The sequence below is a fragment of the Microtus pennsylvanicus genome, chromosome 22 (assembly GCF_037038515.1).
Source record: "Microtus pennsylvanicus isolate mMicPen1 chromosome 22, mMicPen1.hap1, whole genome shotgun sequence".
In the NCBI taxonomy this organism is placed as follows: Eukaryota; Metazoa; Chordata; class Mammalia; order Rodentia; family Cricetidae; genus Microtus; species Microtus pennsylvanicus.
Genome location: NC_134600.1, coordinates 25,336,295 through 25,357,185, shown reverse-complemented (window position 1 = coordinate 25,357,185; position 20,891 = coordinate 25,336,295). Strand labels below are relative to the sequence as shown.

At 40.6% G+C, this 20,891-nt stretch overlaps 1 protein-coding gene across 8 annotated transcripts in view; it reads right to left on the bottom strand.

The window, feature by feature from the left end:
* The window catches only part of Cdk14 (cyclin dependent kinase 14), a 591,789-nt gene that overhangs the window by 245,958 nt on the left and 324,940 nt on the right, over nt 1–20,891 (bottom strand). For all 8 annotated transcript variants that reach the window (XM_075956305.1, XM_075956306.1, XM_075956307.1 and 5 more), the window contains one exon: nt 9,530–9,592. In XM_075956305.1, coding sequence (XP_075812420.1) covers nt 9,530–9,592 — 63 coding nt within the window. The remainder of the gene's footprint in view (nt 1–9,529; nt 9,593–20,891) is intronic.

Sequence of the window (20,891 nt, the reverse complement as noted above, 5' to 3'; positions counted from 1 at the left end):
AATTAAAGTGCATTAAGAGACACATGGATATAGAATCATATACTAAAATTAAAAAACAAATCTCTTGTTAGGAAAAATTTGGCATTGCCCAAGATGCTGGTTATTGTTTAGAAGCTATAGGACCGTGGATTTGGCTGTTTAATCATGTCAATGCTTTCAACCTGATAGGAACAGCAGAAAATATGCACTACCATTATCCCCATCACAGTGATAAGTGTAAGACCCAGGGCACAAACCAAGATTGCTTGATTACAAAGCTGACACTCTTCCCTAACCTGTACAGGAACTAGAGACAAGGATCACCGTGTGTAGGCATGCTGATATAGAAGCTGCTGAAATAGCTTCTATAAATGATATAGAAGCATGTAGAAGCATGCTGAAATAGAAGCAGCCTGATGGCATAGCGTTTGGACATCCAAGAACACACCCTGGGAACCCAAGGAACTGAACTCGAGTTTCAGCCAGGTGCTCCGTCACTACGATTTCTTATTCCTGACTCTAAGGAATCTTTCCAGACCATAGTCAGAGGCACGCTGCTTTTCGACTCTGTACCCATGCCCTGCTGCCTTCCCTGACTTGCTTTCTGTCCCCTGGCAGCCCCTCTGCTCTGGATACAACGTTCCCACTCTATGTCTCCACTGTAGCTTCTGAGCACATCATACAGAATTGACTCCAGCTCGCACAGGTGGTATCCCTTATACCTCATCATAGACCGGATACACAGTGGGCACGCCTGTATCACTAATGATTTTACCAAATGGATTAGAGACATCTGGATAAAGACAGATAAAAAAAGATCACAGATAGGAAGTCCTGGAATAGGATGCTCAAACGGCTCAGAGCAGAAGTGGGCAGATTAAGTAGGAGCCAATACCCTTAGTAACTAGAAAAATACAGAATCCTGCTAATCCAGAAGCTATGCAACTAGGATATCATGCTGAAGAAGATTAAAATCGGTATCAGAGAAGGATGAGATCGCACGCTCAGCTTTAAATGCACAAAAGCTCTAAACTTTGGGGGCTAACACGACCCCCAAAGAACATAAAATGAATACAAGGCAAATCTCTACACTGCCAGGTACCATCATACAAAGAGAGACTGACAGTTACATAAACAGCTCCTTGTCCCATAAGAGACCTTCACACCCCAGTTCACACTCATTATCCTGAAGGTACAGGAAAGGAAAGACCTAGCAGCTGAACAGTAATAGACCTGACTCTGCCATTGTGTGAAGATTAGCCTGTGAGAAGAAAACAACTCGGGAAATCTATCACTCTGAAAACGGAACGGGGGAATCAGGCTATGTGTTCCCTGGTGTCAGAAACTGAACTAATAATGTGATAAACTGTTGCTTTTCTGAGGCACAAACTTGAGGCCATGACCATGAGTGTTCCATAAATCCAGAACAAAGAAAAGAAGATAGCGTACGAAACTGGAAAATCTCCAAAACAGTATCATAAAGGTAGGGGAGTCAAGACGACAACAGCAAACTCCAGCAAACTCCACATCTGCAATCCCTGCACACGGACTGACGCAGGAGGATGGCAAGTTCCAGGCCAGCCTGGGCTAGATACTGAGACATTATCAAAGAAACAAATGAGAAGAAGGAAGGTAAGAGGAGAAGGGTTGCAGGGAGGGGAGGGAAGGGGAGGGAAAAAAGGGGGAAGGGGAGCAGAGAAAGAGGGAAAAGAAGAAAGGGCAAGGGTGAACGTGTGTGTTTTACCGATAGCATCTGACAGTGGCTAACAGTCTATGCTCTGGTAAGCAGGGTGGGAGACAGTCAGAACTCCACCCCTTGGTGAGCTACATAGAACATCCGATGTGGTACTCTTCAGTAAGACCGGAGAACTCGGTTATGGACGGTTTCTCCTCAGGCAAACCAGGAACGGACCTAACAATCTCATCTGAGTTTCCAGGACCGCCATTATCTCTTAGATGTTACATAAACCTTAACGAAATTAAGCTGCCACTTGACCTTCTATAAAACAACAGAGGATGTGACGGGGAAAGGACCACCGGAGTGGCCCACGCGGGCCAAGAGGAAGGATCAGATTAGCTTGGTTATTAAAATGAGAAAATGCCAGAGGAACCCCACAGCATGAAAAAGAAAGGATAAAGACTTACTGCTAAGATCGTTCCAAGTCTGTTACGTGTATTATTTTAATCCCTGTGATCTCAAAGTCTGTGTTTCTGATAAAGACCTGCCAACAGGGCAAGTCCAAAGCAAGCCTCCTCTGAGTTCTCACGATGCTTGTGAACTTGCATCGCATCACGCTGTCGCTAACGCAGTGAGCTGCACTTCTGATGCAGCCAGACACCCAAGTAACTAATGTGCTATCATTATTAAAGGAATTCAACTTCATAAAAGATCCAATCAGCATAGAATAAACTAAAGGTTCTCAAGCTTCCCATTCTGTTCTGTTCAAAAGTCTTTCTAGAAATAAATAACATGGCAGCAGGCAGGAGCATGGGCAAGACTGGGAGATTGTATTAGGCATCACATTCCTGGCTGATTCCCAGCTCTCTGCTGCACTGCATAGGAGGCCTCCCCAAGAACACTCAGTCATGGAATATCCTACTTCATCCTTCTGCAAAGACTCTTCCACACCCACCCACACACTCTCTGAAGGTTTACGCCCCAGTATGAGTATGTTCGATTTCTGTAACTGAAATACCAGGAGACAGCCCTTCCACAATGAACCAATAAGTGGAGTTGCTCTGACAGGAACAGACCTCTAGCCTCCAAACCTTGCCATCCGTTGCAGGCAACAGTTCACATTTCACTGCCATGGCATATACTTGCTAAAAACACCCGCTTTTTGTTCTTTATCAATGTAACACTTACTAACATATATAAACACTTTGCTTTATAGGTATAAGAAAAGGGAGATTAAAATTCAATAAATTTCAGTTACAAGTGCCCTTTAATACTCTATTCCTTTTTGAAACATGCCAAAAAGTTTTCAAAGTGAAAAAAAGCAGGTATTTTAATCATAACTTTGAAAGTGAGTTGGTAAAGGTCCACATTGTTGAACTTAATATGCTGTAATTTGTTCCTCAAAGACATATCAGAGATATAGCAATAAGCTTTTTAAGTAACCCCTGGCACCAAAGTCTAAAATGTAACTTCAGATGCACTGTGCCTTACTATCTAGACTCATTGGGTTCTGTGAATGGTCAGCAATACAAGCATTCTTTAATATACAAGATTCTCCTTGATACAGGATTAAGCATGGAGAACATTTTGCAGATTTCCAAGGCATGAAAAATTCCCTTTAAGGAGTTTAGGGATTATATAGGACTTTCAAATCTACCAGTTAGAGCTACTGGCAAAAGTGCACATCCCCATGGCATGCCAGTAGTTTCCTACAAAGAAAGCGAACCTATGTTGCTGTCATCTGGAGGCTGTTAAACATTTCTCCTTCTTAGGTTTATCAGTTTAACAAGGACTGCTTGAGTCTTGGATGGATACCTTTAACAGTCACTTGAACCACTAAATTATATCATTTCACAACTCTATGAATAACAATGGAACAGCACTAGGAAAAATGACTGTAGTATTAACCACTTACTGAGACCTTGTTATGGAGTGCACTGTTCTAGGGGGTTGCCACATATCCACCTTTCTAGAAAAATAACTAGAGACACTGACAAAATATCCTAAAACTTGCATCAGATAATACTTCTCTCGTAAAGCTAGCTCTTCAGTGGGAAGACTCTACAGAATGATTCATTATGACTCATTCCACTTAATTAAGCTTCAAAGACTCTAATATAAATATTGAGTCCCAATTTTCAATGTAATGTATTCAATCATGTCTAAGTGGTTTTACTTTACAAAGTGTCATTGCAATTTGATGTGTCAGGTTTTCAGCAATGACAAGAAGGTGATACAAGGATAACTAATAGGATGGCATTTTCTTAGAAACTGGCTTTTCATCAAGGGAAGCTGCTAGCTACTCTGTAACAGTCCTTGAAAGCCTTTAACACAGTGTTCAGACAGTAAAATACACAGGGATCCATGGCCATGAATCGGGCCACAAGGATGCATTTTCTGCATTGCACTCAACATCCAGCTGGCAGGAAACAGGCATGGCAGAAGAAACTAACCACACTTCCACCCTCTTGGATTTCTCTACTTTCTACTGCTTTGTTACATTCCTATACCATCTTGAGAAAGATAGATAACATGTTTCAGAATCCCTAGATAATATCAAAATTAGTTGACAGTTCTAAGATCCTGGTACACTAATAAATTTTGTTTTCTAACGATAGCAGCTTTCTGAACAGGAATATAGGTTTTCTAAATGAGACTCTGAGGTATAGGGCCAGCTACTGTGGGAAGAACTGTTTTCATTTGATTTGAAAGTTGGGCTCATCAGATCAACTGTCTTCCATTACAGCCTACTGGGGGACACCAAGCAAGATAATGCTCTTGGATGGAAATGCCCAGAGTGACCAGGTTGAAGCTGTGAGATCTAGAACTAGGAGACTCCCAGGGGATCAAATTTGATTGCAAGATATATCTGTTTTCTGTAAAGTTCTGTGAAAGCAGACCTGACAGAATAAATAGGCTTCCAGTAGCTACGAGGCTATATCTGATAAAAATGTGCAAAGAACCATGGGTCTTAATTAGGGTTTCTATTGCTGTAACTGAATACAATAACCAAAAGCAACTTGGGGAGGCCAGGATTTATTTCAGTTGACAGTATCATACCACAATTCATCATGAAAAGAAATCCGAGCAAAAACTCCAAACAGAAACATGGAGAAACAATCACATATGGCCTGCTCAGCCTGCTTTCTCACACAGCCCTGCCTAGGGAGCAACACCACCCACAGTAGACTGGACCCTCCAATATCAATCTTTAATCAAGGAGTTGGGCAGGCTTGCCTATACGCCAACTTTAGGGAGAATTTTTCTCAGGTGAGAAATGTTCCCAAAAGATTGCAGCCTGTTTCAAGTTGACATGAAACTGACCAAAACACAAGGATTCGTTAATGAATTGCTAACCATCCCACACTTAGAAACTTAGTGGAAATTCTTTTCCACACAATGAAAACGAACAAGCACTTACATTTCAATGATTTTTATGTCTATACCATCTTAGAGACTAAATCAGCATGAAATATCTTGATATGAATCGAGAAGGGTAATATAAACTTAAGAAAGAGATAAAGATACAGCCCGGAAGACTAACAAATAATGAATCAAGCCTGAAAGTCTTGGAGAATATTCATCAAAGGAAGCTACACGACAGAGAAAAATAATTCCAAGTGAAATGTAATAATTAAAATTGTGAGTTTGGGTATATACGACCAATGAATTTCTTTCAACAACCTCCCAGAGGCATGTGAAATAATAGACATTACATAATGATGAGATAATACCTATGGGCTTTCCTGGCTTGTCACACAAAAGCCATGCTTAGCCAAGACAATCAAAAAAGTGCTGAATACTGAATCCGGTGTGCAACTCCACTGGACCTGCTGGTTTCCCTGATGGGCATCTTGTCCTTTTTGATGAACAAAACACTCGTGTACTGTGCTCCGTCCATCACGGAACGGGGAGAGGTGGGAACATAGAACACTAATGTACTGTGCTATGTCCCATCGCAGAATGCAGAGAGGCAGACAGGATAGTCTGATTAAAGTCTGAATTCCAGGATGGCATCTCCCCCATTCCCAATGGGAACTTCCACTTGGGCTGCCCTATAACTACATATAGCATGCCTGATTCTGAGACTGCATCCTACCATGCTTTAAGTTTGCGTTTTAGATCAACTGAAGAATGTACGATTTAATTAGCTGGCCTTGATTTCTCTATCAGACCCAAGTGGTTAACAAGTATATCAACAAATGATTCCATTGAATGTTGGCCTCACTGGTTAATCATAAAATAGACTTCTTACTGGCCCCTTGCATGTCTAATACACTATGGATGGATATGCCCAATTTTGTTATAACTTTATTTTCTATCAATCCTTTAATTTCTAAATAGGGAGTATAATTTTTTACATAAATAGGACAAAAGTGTTCAGGAAATTCCTGGGTAAGCACTAATAATGTATATAGAATTTTTGAAAAATACGTTTTTTGAAAAACATCATATTTCCCAACATATAGAATTAGGAAAAGCTCTATAATATGCCTGGCAATGCATCAGAAGGTGTCATTACTAGGTCAATGAGAGCTCTAATGAAGACTGTGGAGAAAATCAGGTGCCATTTGGTTTTCTCTCTAAGCATCAGAGAGTCTCATTTAGGAATCAATTCTCAGTGCCATCTGTATAAGACAATCTTAATTTGGCATAACATTATTTTATCTGTTATACACCTGCTTGTTCTCTGACCTACAGAAGAAAGACAGCCACTGTTCACCACAATAAACTTCATATTTTAGCTGAAATAAAAACCTGGAGCTAGTTTTTATACCAAGAGGATTGCAGATACTTCAGGGAATAGGGCAGGGAGTTCAAAATTACTCTGGACATTTTCAGTTATTTTTTTTTAAAGACGGGAAATATAACTTTGTAAAGAATCATCTAGAAAGGTCATTATATCACAGAAATGGAAATACATTACATGACACACAGGAAGACTCAATCTCATCATGATAATAAGATACCTTCATCTATATGTATGCCTGCCAGCTAGAGACAGCATCAATTAATCTTTTCTTTTTTCCATGAACCTTAATTTCCAGTCTCTCGGGCTAATCAATTTTTAAATACATGAAACCAGAATAAAAGGAGACATTTAAACTGTTTCAGTTGTTTAAAAAATTCAAGGGCCAATCTATAACTCACTAATAGGTATAAGATCATAAACTGAGACGAGTCTTGTGTGTGACTCAATCATGACCAAACTCTAATATGCTGTAAGGTAGCTAGTGTTTAAAATGTGGAAAAATATGTAGTCTCCAAGAAAGCTAAGAAGTTCCCACATGCCAATATCCGTGCTGTAGAAATGGGTTGCTATGTCTTTAATCATCATAAATATTTATAATAAGGCCCTGTCCTCAGGCTTTAACATCAGGTTTAAAATCGTCTTCTTGGTAACTAATTGCTGAAATTACTCATTTGTCAAAAATGTATATAATGCTTAGAAATGAACTATTAGTTAAGAGTTAACATTTGTTTCAGAATGCCATATTAACAACAGATACATTCTGCAGGCAATTTAAGTAGCAGCACGGTTTGGGAAATTTAGTTAATACTGACTAATTTTCTTGAGCTTATTCCAGCACTTACCAGGAATGCCACACAGAAACAATAAAACTTCCACAAATTTTTCACTTAAAATTAGTACCAAATGAACTTAAAATATTTCAGATGCTCCTGCAGAGTTGGAGGGCACAGGGCAGTCCAGATGCCCCTTCTTTTTCTCTGTTCTCCCACAACACATTATGCTTGTGGTACCTGAAATTCTGCCCAAATCAAACAAAGAAAAATCCCCTCAATTCAAAAGTGACTTATCAACTATATTATTGGCATGTATGTTTATGGGGGTGGCAAGTGTGACATTGTGTGTTTGAGAGCTTGCTCTCTCCTTACACCACGGTGGTCCTAGACATGGAACTCAGGTGCCTGGGCTTGGTAGCAAGTGCTTTTGCCCATGGAGCCATTTCCCTATCCTGACGTTGACATTTTATAACAAACAAATATGGAAGAAGTAAAAACAAAGAGAGAATGTAAATTTAAGATAAATGTCTAAAACATTTCTACACATTGTCAAGCTGCAAACCGAGAAATCTGTATGCAAAAGAATTTCACTTCCCTTTTTTTAACCATAATACATACAGAGCACTATTTTCTGATCATTTGATGACATCTGACATGTTGAGCCAGACACTGAGCATTAGATGAGTTAAAAAGACACAGCCTTCCAGCAATACTTTGGTTTAAATGTTTTACTGTTATTATTACGTGCAAATTGTATGTGAATGTGAGAACATGTTCGTTATAGCAGGGGTGTGGAAGACAAAGTTTGGAGTGTGTGCTGCCCTTCCATTCCAGGATCCTGGGATTCTAAGTAGGTTAACAAGCCTGTGCCCGACAAGTTCTTTGATTCACTGACCCATCTTAACAGTCCAGGACATACTCTTTAAAGATAATAACATTTCACCTCATTTTCAAATCTTCTAAAAATGTAGAATTCTTTTAGTGTCTTGGTTTTAGTTCAAATGATTTCCTTTTAATCAATCTCCAACACAGCATTATGAACAGTTGTTAATTTAGTAAATATTATTATTATGTTCTTCATTTTGCGTTCATAGACTTAAGTGACAATAAATTATCACCACATGAAAGAATATGTTAATACATCGAACAGAAATACCAATGGGACATCTGTCACCATGCCATTGTCAGACATCTTTGAGACTAATTTCACGTGCAGTGTAAATCCTAACTGTAACCCTGGAGGAGTGACTTGTCTCTTAGCAAACAGTGAGGAAAAGCCAACATATAAATAGGTGAGTGGCCTCCCAAGGAAATGCAGCTGTCAGCATCCATGGTCTGCATGTCAGATGCCAGAACACAGGGCATTCAAACTCACTGTGTTCAGTTTCTAATGTTTTGTAACTTCAGAGAAGAGAACACTATTATCTTCAATATAAAAATGGGAATAAACCTATATGACCAATTGTTAATAAAGTCATAATACAGCTACCAACAGTAATTTAATGTATTAATTTTGTACCACAGGGAAATAAACATTCAACACAGAACTAAGGTCCTTTAACAAATGTCTCAATCTCAGTTGCTGTGATGTTTATTTTCTGTGAAATGAGGGATCCAAATGGATCACATCTCTGTGGTGCTAGCACTATCCTGGGCAGGACTACAGTTTACCCTCACTCTTCACCTGATGGTCGGGATGTAGTGCCAGGTTGCAAATAATTTTGCAAAAATTTCAAACTGTTACTCCACCAGCACCCACCATCTTCGTTTGCTGGTGTGGTTCTTCCTTCCTTCCTTTTTTTTTTTTCTATTTGAAACTGATATTTTATTTTAGCACAATGTTGAAAATGTTGAAAACATTAATTATACAAATCAATAAGCCTCTGCATTTTAGTCAGTTTTTTCTCATCTTTTGCTTTTCATGAAAACATCCTTTAAACCAAGATTAAAAACTCTAGAAGAGTAGAATATAGTAAACATCTAAAGAAAAAACAAAGTATATATTCTTTTTTGCTAAAACTTGAGCAAATACTCTCAGCTTATATATCACAAACACTCCTTTAACTCAGTTACTGAAATTATCATGTAAATTATTGTATAAAAGATATTATGCAAAAGTGACCAGAAAGTACAGAAAACAATCTAAATGCTTTAATAGTAAAACTATTTAACATTGAAACACTATTAATTCCACCAACTAAAATAACAACTAATTCTTTTTAATTTGATGTCCTACATACATAAGATTTAAAAAAAAACATTCAAATGATCATAGAGATGTTCGTCTTGAACTCAAAACTCCACATGAAGAATGTGAATCCTTGGTCCTCACATCCCCTTTCCTACCTTCACATTCTCTGGATGGAGTCCTCCGGGGTGCTTGTCCATGTACTGACATAAATCAGTGTGCTGGAAAAAAAGTGGAAATGTATTAATATCCCTCTGGCTATAAAAATGGATCAATATTTTTCTACTTCAAAGTTACCATTACCTCCTAGACAAAACAAATAGAGGACAAATGAATGGATTTTTTAGTGTATGCAATTGCATGCTCCACCACTCCCCATTTTAACCACAATAGAACCACCTTCATCTTTAGGTTTATGTCAAACATGTATGCATTAAAACAAATACATGTTTATAGTTTGTTGAGTGTCAATTTCCTCACTGACTATATATCCTGAGGCATAACAAAACTCTAATCCCAAGTTTTTCACAAATGAATTTAAGTTCTTATTTACTTTATGTGAGTTGAAAACACTCGAAACCACGACAGTGAAATTAACAACTGGAATTTTCACATGTATACATACAAATATTTTTTAGTCTTCAAGAACTGACTATATTTAAATACAAATTATAAATTAACAAAAACATAGTCAAAGTAAAACTTTAAAAAGAGAAATTGTGCCTTAAAGCACTAAGATAATAAGCAGTTATGTCTCAAGTATGAGACGTTAGCATGCCAATAACCATGCCTCTCTCTACCTTACTCGTCTTTATATGGGGAACAGCACAAAGCTTTCTCAAAGCACCAATTTTCTCAACAGTAAGGCATCACCTAACTGACAAGACAAAATGTGTGCTCAAGTGATTCTGTGTCCGTTTGGCTTGGGCGACTGAGGGTCTGCAGGTTTCATAAAGCATTCAAGGATCTTGCTGTAATCATCATATCCACAATTCAGATTTGTGGCTGGAATTTGAGTGGACATCAGACGGCAACCGCTTATGACCCACGGCAGAGTAGCCTCGCCCTTCATGCTGAGCTTCTGTTGCCCGTGTGATGCTCTGCACTTAGGTTAGTCACCGAGGAGATGGAAAGAATGAAGTGGCTGTGGACGGGAGAGCCGAGCACCACAGCAGAAGGCAGATCATCCTGTCACGGCACCCTGTAAGGACCACCAGTTTCAGCACGGGGCAGAATGTCCTCCAGACAACCCAGAAAGCCCGCTGGAGAAATCAGTTCTGAGAAAGCTGAGCCCATCCAAAGACAGATGACAGTGGGCAGAGGAGCAAGTCAATACGCGTTCTTACATCTAGAACCATCTAAAACCATCTTCCATCTCGAACCACACAGGGGGTCAAGGATCAGCCAAACTCCATGCTATTGGAACTATTTAATTTGGAAATTATGATCTATGAGATCCAGACAGCCGACACACAGAGGACATAAACATACAGAGTCATACATACATATAAGATAAGCTCATTAAAACAAACTCAAAATATAATTACAGTGGGTCCGTGGGGCTTTTCTGGAATAACTATATGAAAGTTTTATTTCAGGCATTTAAGACACTGAGGGATTCATCTTGATCTAAAGCTGAAGGTTTTTATTATTTACTTTCTCATTCTTTCAAATGTAGCTAAGCTAACATCAACTTCAGAAAGGAGCAAATTAAGTACTTAGGAATATTTGCATTTTGAAGAACAAGTAAAACTGTATAGGAAAACTTTTAACCTATCAGGTTATGCATACAGTGTGTATGCATGTGTGTGTGCATGTGTGTGGTATAAGATCCATAGGATAAGAATGATACCAAAGTGGCTTAATATTTAACCCACGACAAGCAGAGTGATGCACAGAAGATGCGTCCAGTCACAGTGACGGCGCCTGCTGTGATTGGATGCAGAAAAGATGCGTCCAGTCACACTGCCAGTGCCTCCTGTGCTTGGGACACACAGAAGATATGTCCAGTCACACCGATGGTGCCTGCTGTGGTTGGGACGCACAGAAGATGCGTCCAGTCACACCGACGGTGCCTGCTGTGGTTGGATGCACAGAAGATACGTCCAGTCACACTGACGGTGCCTGCTGTGGTTTGATGCAGAAAAGATGCGTCCAGTCACACTGCCAGTGCCTGCTGTGGATGGATGCACAGAAGATACGTCCAGTCACACTGACAGCACCTGCTGTGGTTGGGCGTGATTTCAGAGTTCTTTTTCACCAAAGGACTCGTGTGTTAGAAGTTTGCTTCAAAGGACATGGTGCTAGGCTGTTGAGGTTTCAGAGAGGTGGAGGCGAGGGAGAGGTCATGAAGCTATTGTGACTGTGTCACTGGAAGGGATAAAAATAGCTCTTGAAGGGCCCTGAGTAGATCTGCAAAAGAGATTTGGGGTTGTTTTTTTTTGTTGTTTTTTTTTTTCCATTTTGTTTGAGATAGGATCTCACCATGTAGCCTACACTGGATTTGAGTTAGAAATTCTCTAAAGTGATAGAATTACAAACATATGCCATCGTATCTGGGTGATAGCAAGCTGATATAGGAGACTGAATTCCTTACGGCTTTCAGCCTTGTTCTGTGATCTTTCTTCTCAAATACACACCACTCTGGTCCCATCTGTCAGGATGGAATCGAGTCAGAGGAGTCCTAACCAGAGCCGCACTGTGCTATTATACTTGTCGTCCCTGAAAGAATGAGATGAAAAGCCTGTTTTCTGAGTAACACAATGAAGTGAATCAATCAACCTTGGAAAATCTGACTTCTTTTAAAGGAGAAGATTTGGCCAAGATATAATCAACACCGAGAATCAGAAAAGGGAGACCTCCGTGTGATGCCATTCTGTGAAGTTCCTACTTCATTAAGACATGACCAACGTGAGGCAAGCTTGGACTACACAGATGGCATTCTATGGTATTCCTACTCCGCTAAGACATGACCAACGTGAGGCAAGCTTGGACTATACAGATGGCATTCTATGGTATTCCTACTCCGCTAAGACATGACCAACGTGAGGCAAGCTTGGACTATACAGCAAGACCGTCTCTGAACATGATGTGTTCAGAAAGAAAGGAGAAACATGATGTGTCAAAGATGCAAGATTTTAAAATACAGTATGGCTGTAGCACAACCGACCAACTACTACAAACATCATTTATTCATATATTTCACATCTAGATAACAATTAACTTCTTTTTTCTAAAACCAGTAAATTACTACCTCTCATTCTGTAAGAAAAGAGAACTAGCCGGGTGATGGTGCACTCCTTTAATCTCAGCACACGCAGATCTCTGTGAGTTCAAGACCAGCCTGGTCTACCAGAGTAGGACAGGCTTAAAAACTTTAGGGAAACCCTTTGTGTATGTGGAGGGGGGACTGAGAGAAATGAGAACTAAAGAGCTATACCCTGCCCTACTGCCAAAAAAAAAAAAGTAAATTCAGGTGACTTTGGTGCAGAGTCCTTCAGACTTGAAAGTAAGATAAGCAAATTATTACAAAACACAGAAACTTCCTGCTTTCCAACCAGTCTCTAAAAAGTGGGGTCAATCCAGACAGAGGCACAGGAGGGGAACTAACCCTGACAGTCACAGACACACTGCAATCCCACAAATTATCATACCAGGTAGCAGGACTCAATTCTGAGCTGACAGACCAACAAAGCAAGCTCAAACAGGAAAAACACTAGAAATGAAGGAAGAGCTAAGTATCTGCTAATCTGATCCAAGATCAGCAAGGAAAGGGGTGGGGTGTTGGTGGTGCTAGAAAACTCTTAGGACATTGCATACAGGACACATGGTGATTCTGTATTAAAAAATATAACAAAGAGTTTGCTCTAATATTGTTTAACTGTTGTGGAATTTTGATGACTTCTCAATTGTTTTCATCTGCTCAAAAATAAAGTATTTGTGAATCTTGTTTAAAATGAAAAAAAAAAGACAGGAGAAATAAAACATAGTCAAAATGAAGCAAAAAGTCCTGATTCTCAGGGAATGCAGGTGACCTGTTTATGTCTGCCCTGTAACCAGCATCATAAACTGCAGGAGAGGTTTTTCCAGATACGAGTTCTTAGGAAATGAGATCTTTTTAAGCCAAGCCTTTAAACTTATTTTATACTTTAAACAATATATCTTTGGTATGTTGACAAAGCCTTTAAACGATTAAGTCCATATTTCCTTACACATAGGACACAGAAACCCGGTCTGTGGGCATGTGTGCATGGACATCACCCCCCCCACACACACACACACACAGAACTGTGGGAGCCATGTCACCTTGTACAGGCCACACAGCCTCTCACGGTCACATCCCCTTCCTCTGTGTGACGACGTGATCAGCACACCTGCCTCAGACTTCTGTTTGTGAAAACAGTGAGCAAACACCCACACTGGTTCCAGAATGCCAGTGCACAATAGGTAATATTAGTGATGAGGATGGTCATGAAGTTCTGTCTTGTGTTTAAATTAGGGAGGGACATTTGGAAGGATTGAAACAAAACATGAGAATAAACATCTAGTGAGAAGGAAAAAAAGCTACGCTCACGGGGTAGCCTTTCGCGGTTACGTGTGACGCTGGCCTGCACACACGTTCTTTCACACTATACCACTCTCTGTGTGGTAGCCTTTTGCGGTTACTTGTGACGCTGGTCTGCACACACGTCCTCTTCCACACTATCCTGCTCTCCGTGCTCAAGCACTCCGAGTGACCCAGTGTATACACTATGGGTCTTAGATTGTTCTGAGTGATCAGGACCAAGAAACTCAAGAATCTTGGGTCCGTGAGGGGCATGCGGGACTGACAGACCAGACTCTGCTGTCCAGTACAGTGTTCGTGTTTCACAGACAGTTCTACCGACACTAAGAGCTGTTTATTTCCCCCTTCCTATTTCCCATGATTCCTTCCCATTACTGTAGTCTACACCTCCCCCCCTGTTTCTAAGTGGAGCGTTCTGCCTAGGGCTGAATCAGATGTAGCAAAATTACAGATTTCATTAAATCTTCCTTTAACTCCTTTCGTCAGCTCTGGGTCGTGTGGCCTTTATGTTTTGGACTGCTGTGGAAATCAGGGGCTTGATAATGACATCACCAGTTGCTCCTTAGTGCATCCATCTTTCCCTTGAATCAGAACTCAGATTTGAGCAGGAGTTTCTGTGGCCAGTGCAAACCGACACTCTCAGATCCTCCGGCCTGCTCTCTGGCAATGTCTTCCAAATTTAAGGGGCACTTGGAGCACAGCTCCCTTGCTGACTGTCCATCAAGAACTCAGCCCTCTACAGTCTCCGGAGCTGTCTGCACTGGGATCTCTTCTTCCCTGCCCTCGCTCTCCCTCTCCCCAGTCACGTTCGCCACATCACGGCTGCTCAACTTCACGACAATGCCATTCAGAAGCACGACAGATGCTTCTGTCTGACAGGTCTATCTTTGATGCCTAGGAACTTCAGATCAATCTTCAAGGGAGTGGGTGGTTCCAAGTGTGGTGAGATTGATAGACCACAAAGAAAAACAGAGGAAGTGAAGAGTTTGGCTCTAAGGATCTAGTCCCCACCTAGCTATCTTTTCCTCCCTTACTGCTGACTGCTCCGGGAACATTTCTAGGGGAAGGAATCTGAGACAAGAGCTGAAATGAGAACACAATGAAGACTAAATGTTCACAACAAAAGCATCTGTAAGATACGCAATCTGCAGGTCATCCTGATAGAATTTCTCATGGCTGGATCAAACTAGAAGGCAGGAGAGAATTTGTGCTTTATAAAATGCAAGGTATGGAGAGACCACAGAAAATGAAAGGGCTTCACCCCATGAACTCTCTGGCAAAGTAGAGTCTTGGTCAATTTAAGCCACATGTAGACTTTCAAGTCACAATGACTGCCATCAGTCATATGCTGGTCAGTCATGAGGCCTAGCTCACAAGACAAGTCTCTGCTAGACTACAACACTCCACAGTCTGTTTTTTTCCAGGTTCCATCACTTTGTCTTTTTTAATCTGGCCTGGCTCAGGGGCCAGAAAACAATGCACGCTCACAGAACACTGCTGAGAAAGCTAGTGGAACTCTGGCAGCCTCAGATGCGAAGATTTGCCCATTCTCCACTGGCAGAAATTATTCTCTTCAACTGTGAAGCTTGGCCCAGCATTCATTATGGATTTGTGGATCTTTTTATTCTAGCTTACTCTTCATGAATTCAGGTTTCAGTGATTGGCTCCAAATAATCAAAGTTCCTACTCAAAAGTCCTCAAGTGCTTCAGGGTAATTTTGCTTTTGAATGTCCTGGACTTACTGAAGGGACTTCCCTCGTTAGATGAACAAAGCCCCTTCCCAAGTGTACATGTCTGTTTCTGTTCACTTGCAATCTTAAGTATTTGTCAGCAAATTCGGGCGCTCACTGGAAGCACTGCCAAAAGACGGGACTGAAAATAGCACAGTCCTAATTTTAAGCATCTAGGCTAAAAATAAAGATCCCGGAGAGGATAACCAACAGAACCCATCATTTTGAAATTACATTAAGAAAAGCTCCCATAGCATTTACACTGTTGATTTAACTTTCCATTTGACAGAGAGAGGAAAGTCAGCATACTCACACTTAGTAAAATTCTATAACAGTGAGAAGAAAAACAATCTGGGTCGTAAGCATAAGAATATGGAGGAATTAAAGGGGTTAAAAACTAATTCAGAATTTCTGTGTTCTGAATGCATGGATTAATTCTGTGTTTAATCAGCAAAGCTCAGTTATAACTCTATTATGAAATTAATGACATATAACATGAACAAAAATTCATTGAAGTACATAGGAACTAATGGCTAAGATAGATAAACTATAAGATAAACTATAGATAAAATATAAGGCCCTCTTCTCCCTCACTAACCTTGGAGTGTTTGAAAACCTTATTCCACAACCAAGTTTGAGTCTAGGCACCTTCTCCTCATCCAGGCAAGAGAACCATTATAGCAAACCTCTAAATGGTGATCTTGATTATACGAGATCGAGACACTGCAAATAAACACACTGTAATTTTCTAAAGGAAAAGAGCTATTATTCACTTTTCAGTGGTATCTCATGTGGTCCCAAGTTTAAAGCAATCACAATAATTCCAAGTGTGCAAAAGCTGGTAATTGTAATGACTGACTAAGGGCACCCTTAACACTGTGCCATGTCTAGGACATGAAACCCTATAACTTTTCCCAAACCGTGATGATTAATTATCATTGTCAGTTGATTAGAATAGAATCCCCAGTGAGACCCGTAGCCAGACACAGCTAGGAGGGTGTTTCCAGAGACCTATGCTGAAAGTGGGTGGCATCCCTTGGGATGATGTTCTAACTAAATAAAAATGGTAAAAAAGAGGAAGCCAGATGAACACTACCATCTATCTCTCTGCTTTTTGACAGGAGAGGCAATATGACCATCCAGCTCACAGCCCGCTTCCAGGAATTGTATCTCTACAACTGGGTTGCAAAATAAATCCTTCCCTCCCTTAAGTTACTTCCGAACAGATATTTGGTACCAGCGATAGGAAAAGAACAAGATAGATTACAATTTTTTGCCATGCCATCCGAAGGTCAGAGTGAAATTAAAACAGTACTTTCACAATGGCTATGAACTTTGGAAGACTATGTAACCTTTTAAATCTATCTAACCTTAGTCTACAGCCTCACACAACTCTCCAGGGAACTGTCACTGCTCCACAGGAGCGAAGAAAACTGATAGAACGGAACACTCGTTTCTTCCACAGCAATCAGAAGCATTTTCCTCAAGGCAAAAATCTCAATTTTAAACAGCCCAGAGTGCTGCAAGAATTAAAACACCAAATTACTGAGTAGTTAGGCTCAAACTGCTCTTACCTGCAGCCCGCAGGTTTAAATTGACTGAAAGTCTTTTTCCCTGTGAAGTTCAACAGCACTCTCTTATTTCAGTCCTAAATCACAGCTAATCAAATCATAATGCTGCAAGTTCCAAAACAGAAGAATCATTCACTAATGAAGAGAAATAAAAAGAAAGCTTAACCCACAGCACTGAAGACAAAATCAGAGGCATCCAGGCATCTAACGAAGGGAGCTTGCGCCCACTATGTACAAGAAAGGACTTCTATTTGTAAACTGTGGTGCCAGGTCAACTCTAACCAGCAATCATCTGTTACTCAGGCTATAGCACTAATGCATTATAACTCCCCGCCGTCCTCAACAAAACAATCATGTGTAAATGAGTACAGAGGCAGCGCCTCTTTCCTCTGAGGTTCTCATTATAACTGAAGTATTGTGCTTCTGGTGACATTACAAGAGAAAACATGGCCTTCCAATCTATATATCCTGATATAAGCAAAGATATTGTTCTCAAATATGTCACTATTTCTGCACAAACTTATTTCAAATGTCACAAAGTCTATTTTCAGACTCTTTTATTTTTATCTGTTTTAAAAACCACACAGGAAATGTTTGAAATTCTCTCAATAAACCACACACATACTCCCTAGGGAGGGTAAAAGTCATTAGGACAAAAGCAGATTATGCTACACAAAAATTCTTCAATAATAACCAGTGTGGAACAGTTTACTTCTAATTGAATTACACATTTCTTTTTAATCATTTCACATTTTCTCCTCCTTTGTGGTAATAAGAAGCCTATGTGTGACTGTCCATAATTCTGCCTAACTGCTTTCAGCTGTCATTTCTGTCCAAGATGCACGAGCAGCCTGCGGCGGGTGCGCGAACAGAATTCCCCACCACATTCCCAGCATGCAAAACCAGCAACCTTGAATGTCCCTTCCATTAAAACAAAATACTGACTATTTGACTTCTGGGAATAACATCATGCAGAAAAGTATTAGCCATTTTTCTCTCACAAAAGGAATGCAGATTGCATGCTCCAATAGTTTGTATCTTCAGCAGCTCCAATATTGCTAAAGCTAATTCGTCAACTCAAATGCATTTGTATCTACAGGAGAGTTTGGGAACTTTCAAAGGGAAACCATCTTCTTCTTTGAAATTAAACACACTCAATGTACAGCTTGGAGACGGCTCAGGAAATCTGGGGAAAGTGTACGAAACTGTACTGAATGTGCTCTCCTAAGCCAAGGGACGAAAAGGCTGCCCAGTGTGTGGATCAGCGGTGATGCAGCATACCACTCACCAGCCTGAGTCACATCAGAGGAGGGAATGGGATCAGCCTAAATAATCCCTTTCTAAAAATGGTCATGGTACTTTGAGACAAGGTTGAGTTTGTAAAAATAAATAAATACATACATACATACATACACAAGATAATGGAAAATACTAAACATTGAATTACTATAAAAATTTAAGAAACAAAAAGAAGTTAAAATTATTTACTCTTTTCTTTTTCTCAGTGTATCCTAAAACTAATTACTTTTAAAATTAAAGATTATAAACACGTGAAGCTCACTGAGGTATAGTTGATTCTCTGAGCTATGCATCTCTTCCCAGACCAGCTCCCGTGTGAGAGCTGTCAAAGCTCACATAGAAGAAAAGGGAGAGAGTTCAGTGGATAAAATGCTGGCCAGGTAAGCATGTCGACTTGAGTTTAAATCACCAGCACCCACATAAAAAAGTCAGGTAAGCTTGGAAGCCTATCTCTAGTACCAAATGGGAAGCGGTCTCGGGTCCTGGAGCAGGCCGGCTGTGTGGACTAGCTGCACTGGCTACCTCTGTGTTTGGTGAGAGATACTGACTCACGGAAGCAAGCAGAGGGAGACACACTGGCCTCCAAATAAAATATTCACGTATGTTGCACATGGGTTCCCACACAGATGCGCTCACACATGGAAACACATGTACACACACATACACGTGCAAAACAAACGGATCTGGAGTAGTACTCAAGACTGTCTTAATTCTGAACACACTCTCTGGATCTACCCTCTTGGAAATATGGAAGATCATAAAATTATGGAGTGAAAGTGACAACAAGCAAGTGGGATTTGAAACAGAGAGAAAACAGGGGGTGGCGAGAAGAGACCAAGGCCAGAAAGAGAAGACAGTGGTAAACAATGTGGCTAGTCTGGAATTATTTTGGTTTGGATGTGTTGCTGTTGGGGGTTTGGGGGGACAAGCCACCACATTGTTGTCACGCTGGCTTGGAACTCTCCATATAGTTCAGGCGTTTCACTCTGCCAAGCGCCAAAGCGACAGCACCTAGCTACCACGCCCAGCATGGATAGCTCGAAGGCTACAAGAGTGAGCAGAAGAAGATCTCCATTGGCTTGCTCTGAGGGAGGACAGCACTCACACGGGAGCTTGTCATACAGAGGCAGGTAGCTTAGAAAATGAACGGCAGTGCAGAGAGCTTCAAGAGGGTATAATTTCTAATTTTAAAAATACTAATTTTAGGACACGTTATGAGAAAAGGAAAGGATTAAGCAATTACATTTTGCTGTTCTGGTTTTTGTTCTGTTTTGTTTTTGCTTTCTGTATCAATCTTCCAGGGCATTATAAACAAGTAAAAGATCATAAAACTCCCAAAGATGAGTAAGACATCTTCACTACAAAGGAATTTGCTAACAACTATGGGAGATACAAATGAAAGCACAAGCTCTTCCTCTGCACAACTGAAGGGAAACATGCATAAGCTCACTCACACACTTCCTCTGCTTGTCACACTTCCGGGAAGCTTTCCCAAGGCAGCAGAGAAGGGCACATTAGAAGCAATGTTATTAAAATTTTCCCAAATACTGGAGAGTTCTTAGTCTAGTTATGAAGCCTGATTATCTGGGGAAGAAAGCCCATGGGCCGCAAACTCCAAAATAGGATTGACCGAAACTCTCTTGAATGAGAGGTTTCTAGGAAAAAAATGAAGTCAAAAATGCATTTTCCTGCCGGAGTAACACACGATGCACAATGACGCATGTTAGAAAAAGCTTTTCAGGAAGTCAAGTCTGCAGATGTCTGTTATGGCCACGGTGGAGGGAGTAACACACGCTGCCCTGTGGTGCACGTGAACCATGTGAACTTTTAGGAGGTGCAGGGAGTAACACACGCTGCCCCTGTGGTGTACGTGAAGCATATGAACTTTTAGGAGGTGCAGGAGTAACTCACGCTGCCCCTGTGGTGTATGTGAAGCATGTGTACTTTTAGGAGGTGGAGGAAGTAACTCATGCTGCCCTGTGGTGTATGTGAAGCATGTGTACTTTTAGGAGGTGGAGGGAGTAACTCATGCTGCCCTGTGGTGTATGTGAAGCATGTGTACTTTTAGGCAAAGATCACGTTTTTGTTCTTCGTTTTGCTTTATGTTGCATGAGGCAGAGTCTCGCTGTATAGCCCAGGATAGCCTAAATATAGTGAAACCATGATTTCCTTCTTTTTTACTTAAAGTTTAGATCCTTGCAACACTGCCGACAATAAAACCCTTCCCAGGCACGAGACATACTTAGCAGGAATACTTGGTGTTTTAAATATGAACCTGGAGGTGGCTAGAAGCACTGACCAATGCTATTGCATGCCATAATAAGATTTAACTTCTGATGCCAACATCTAGTCATGG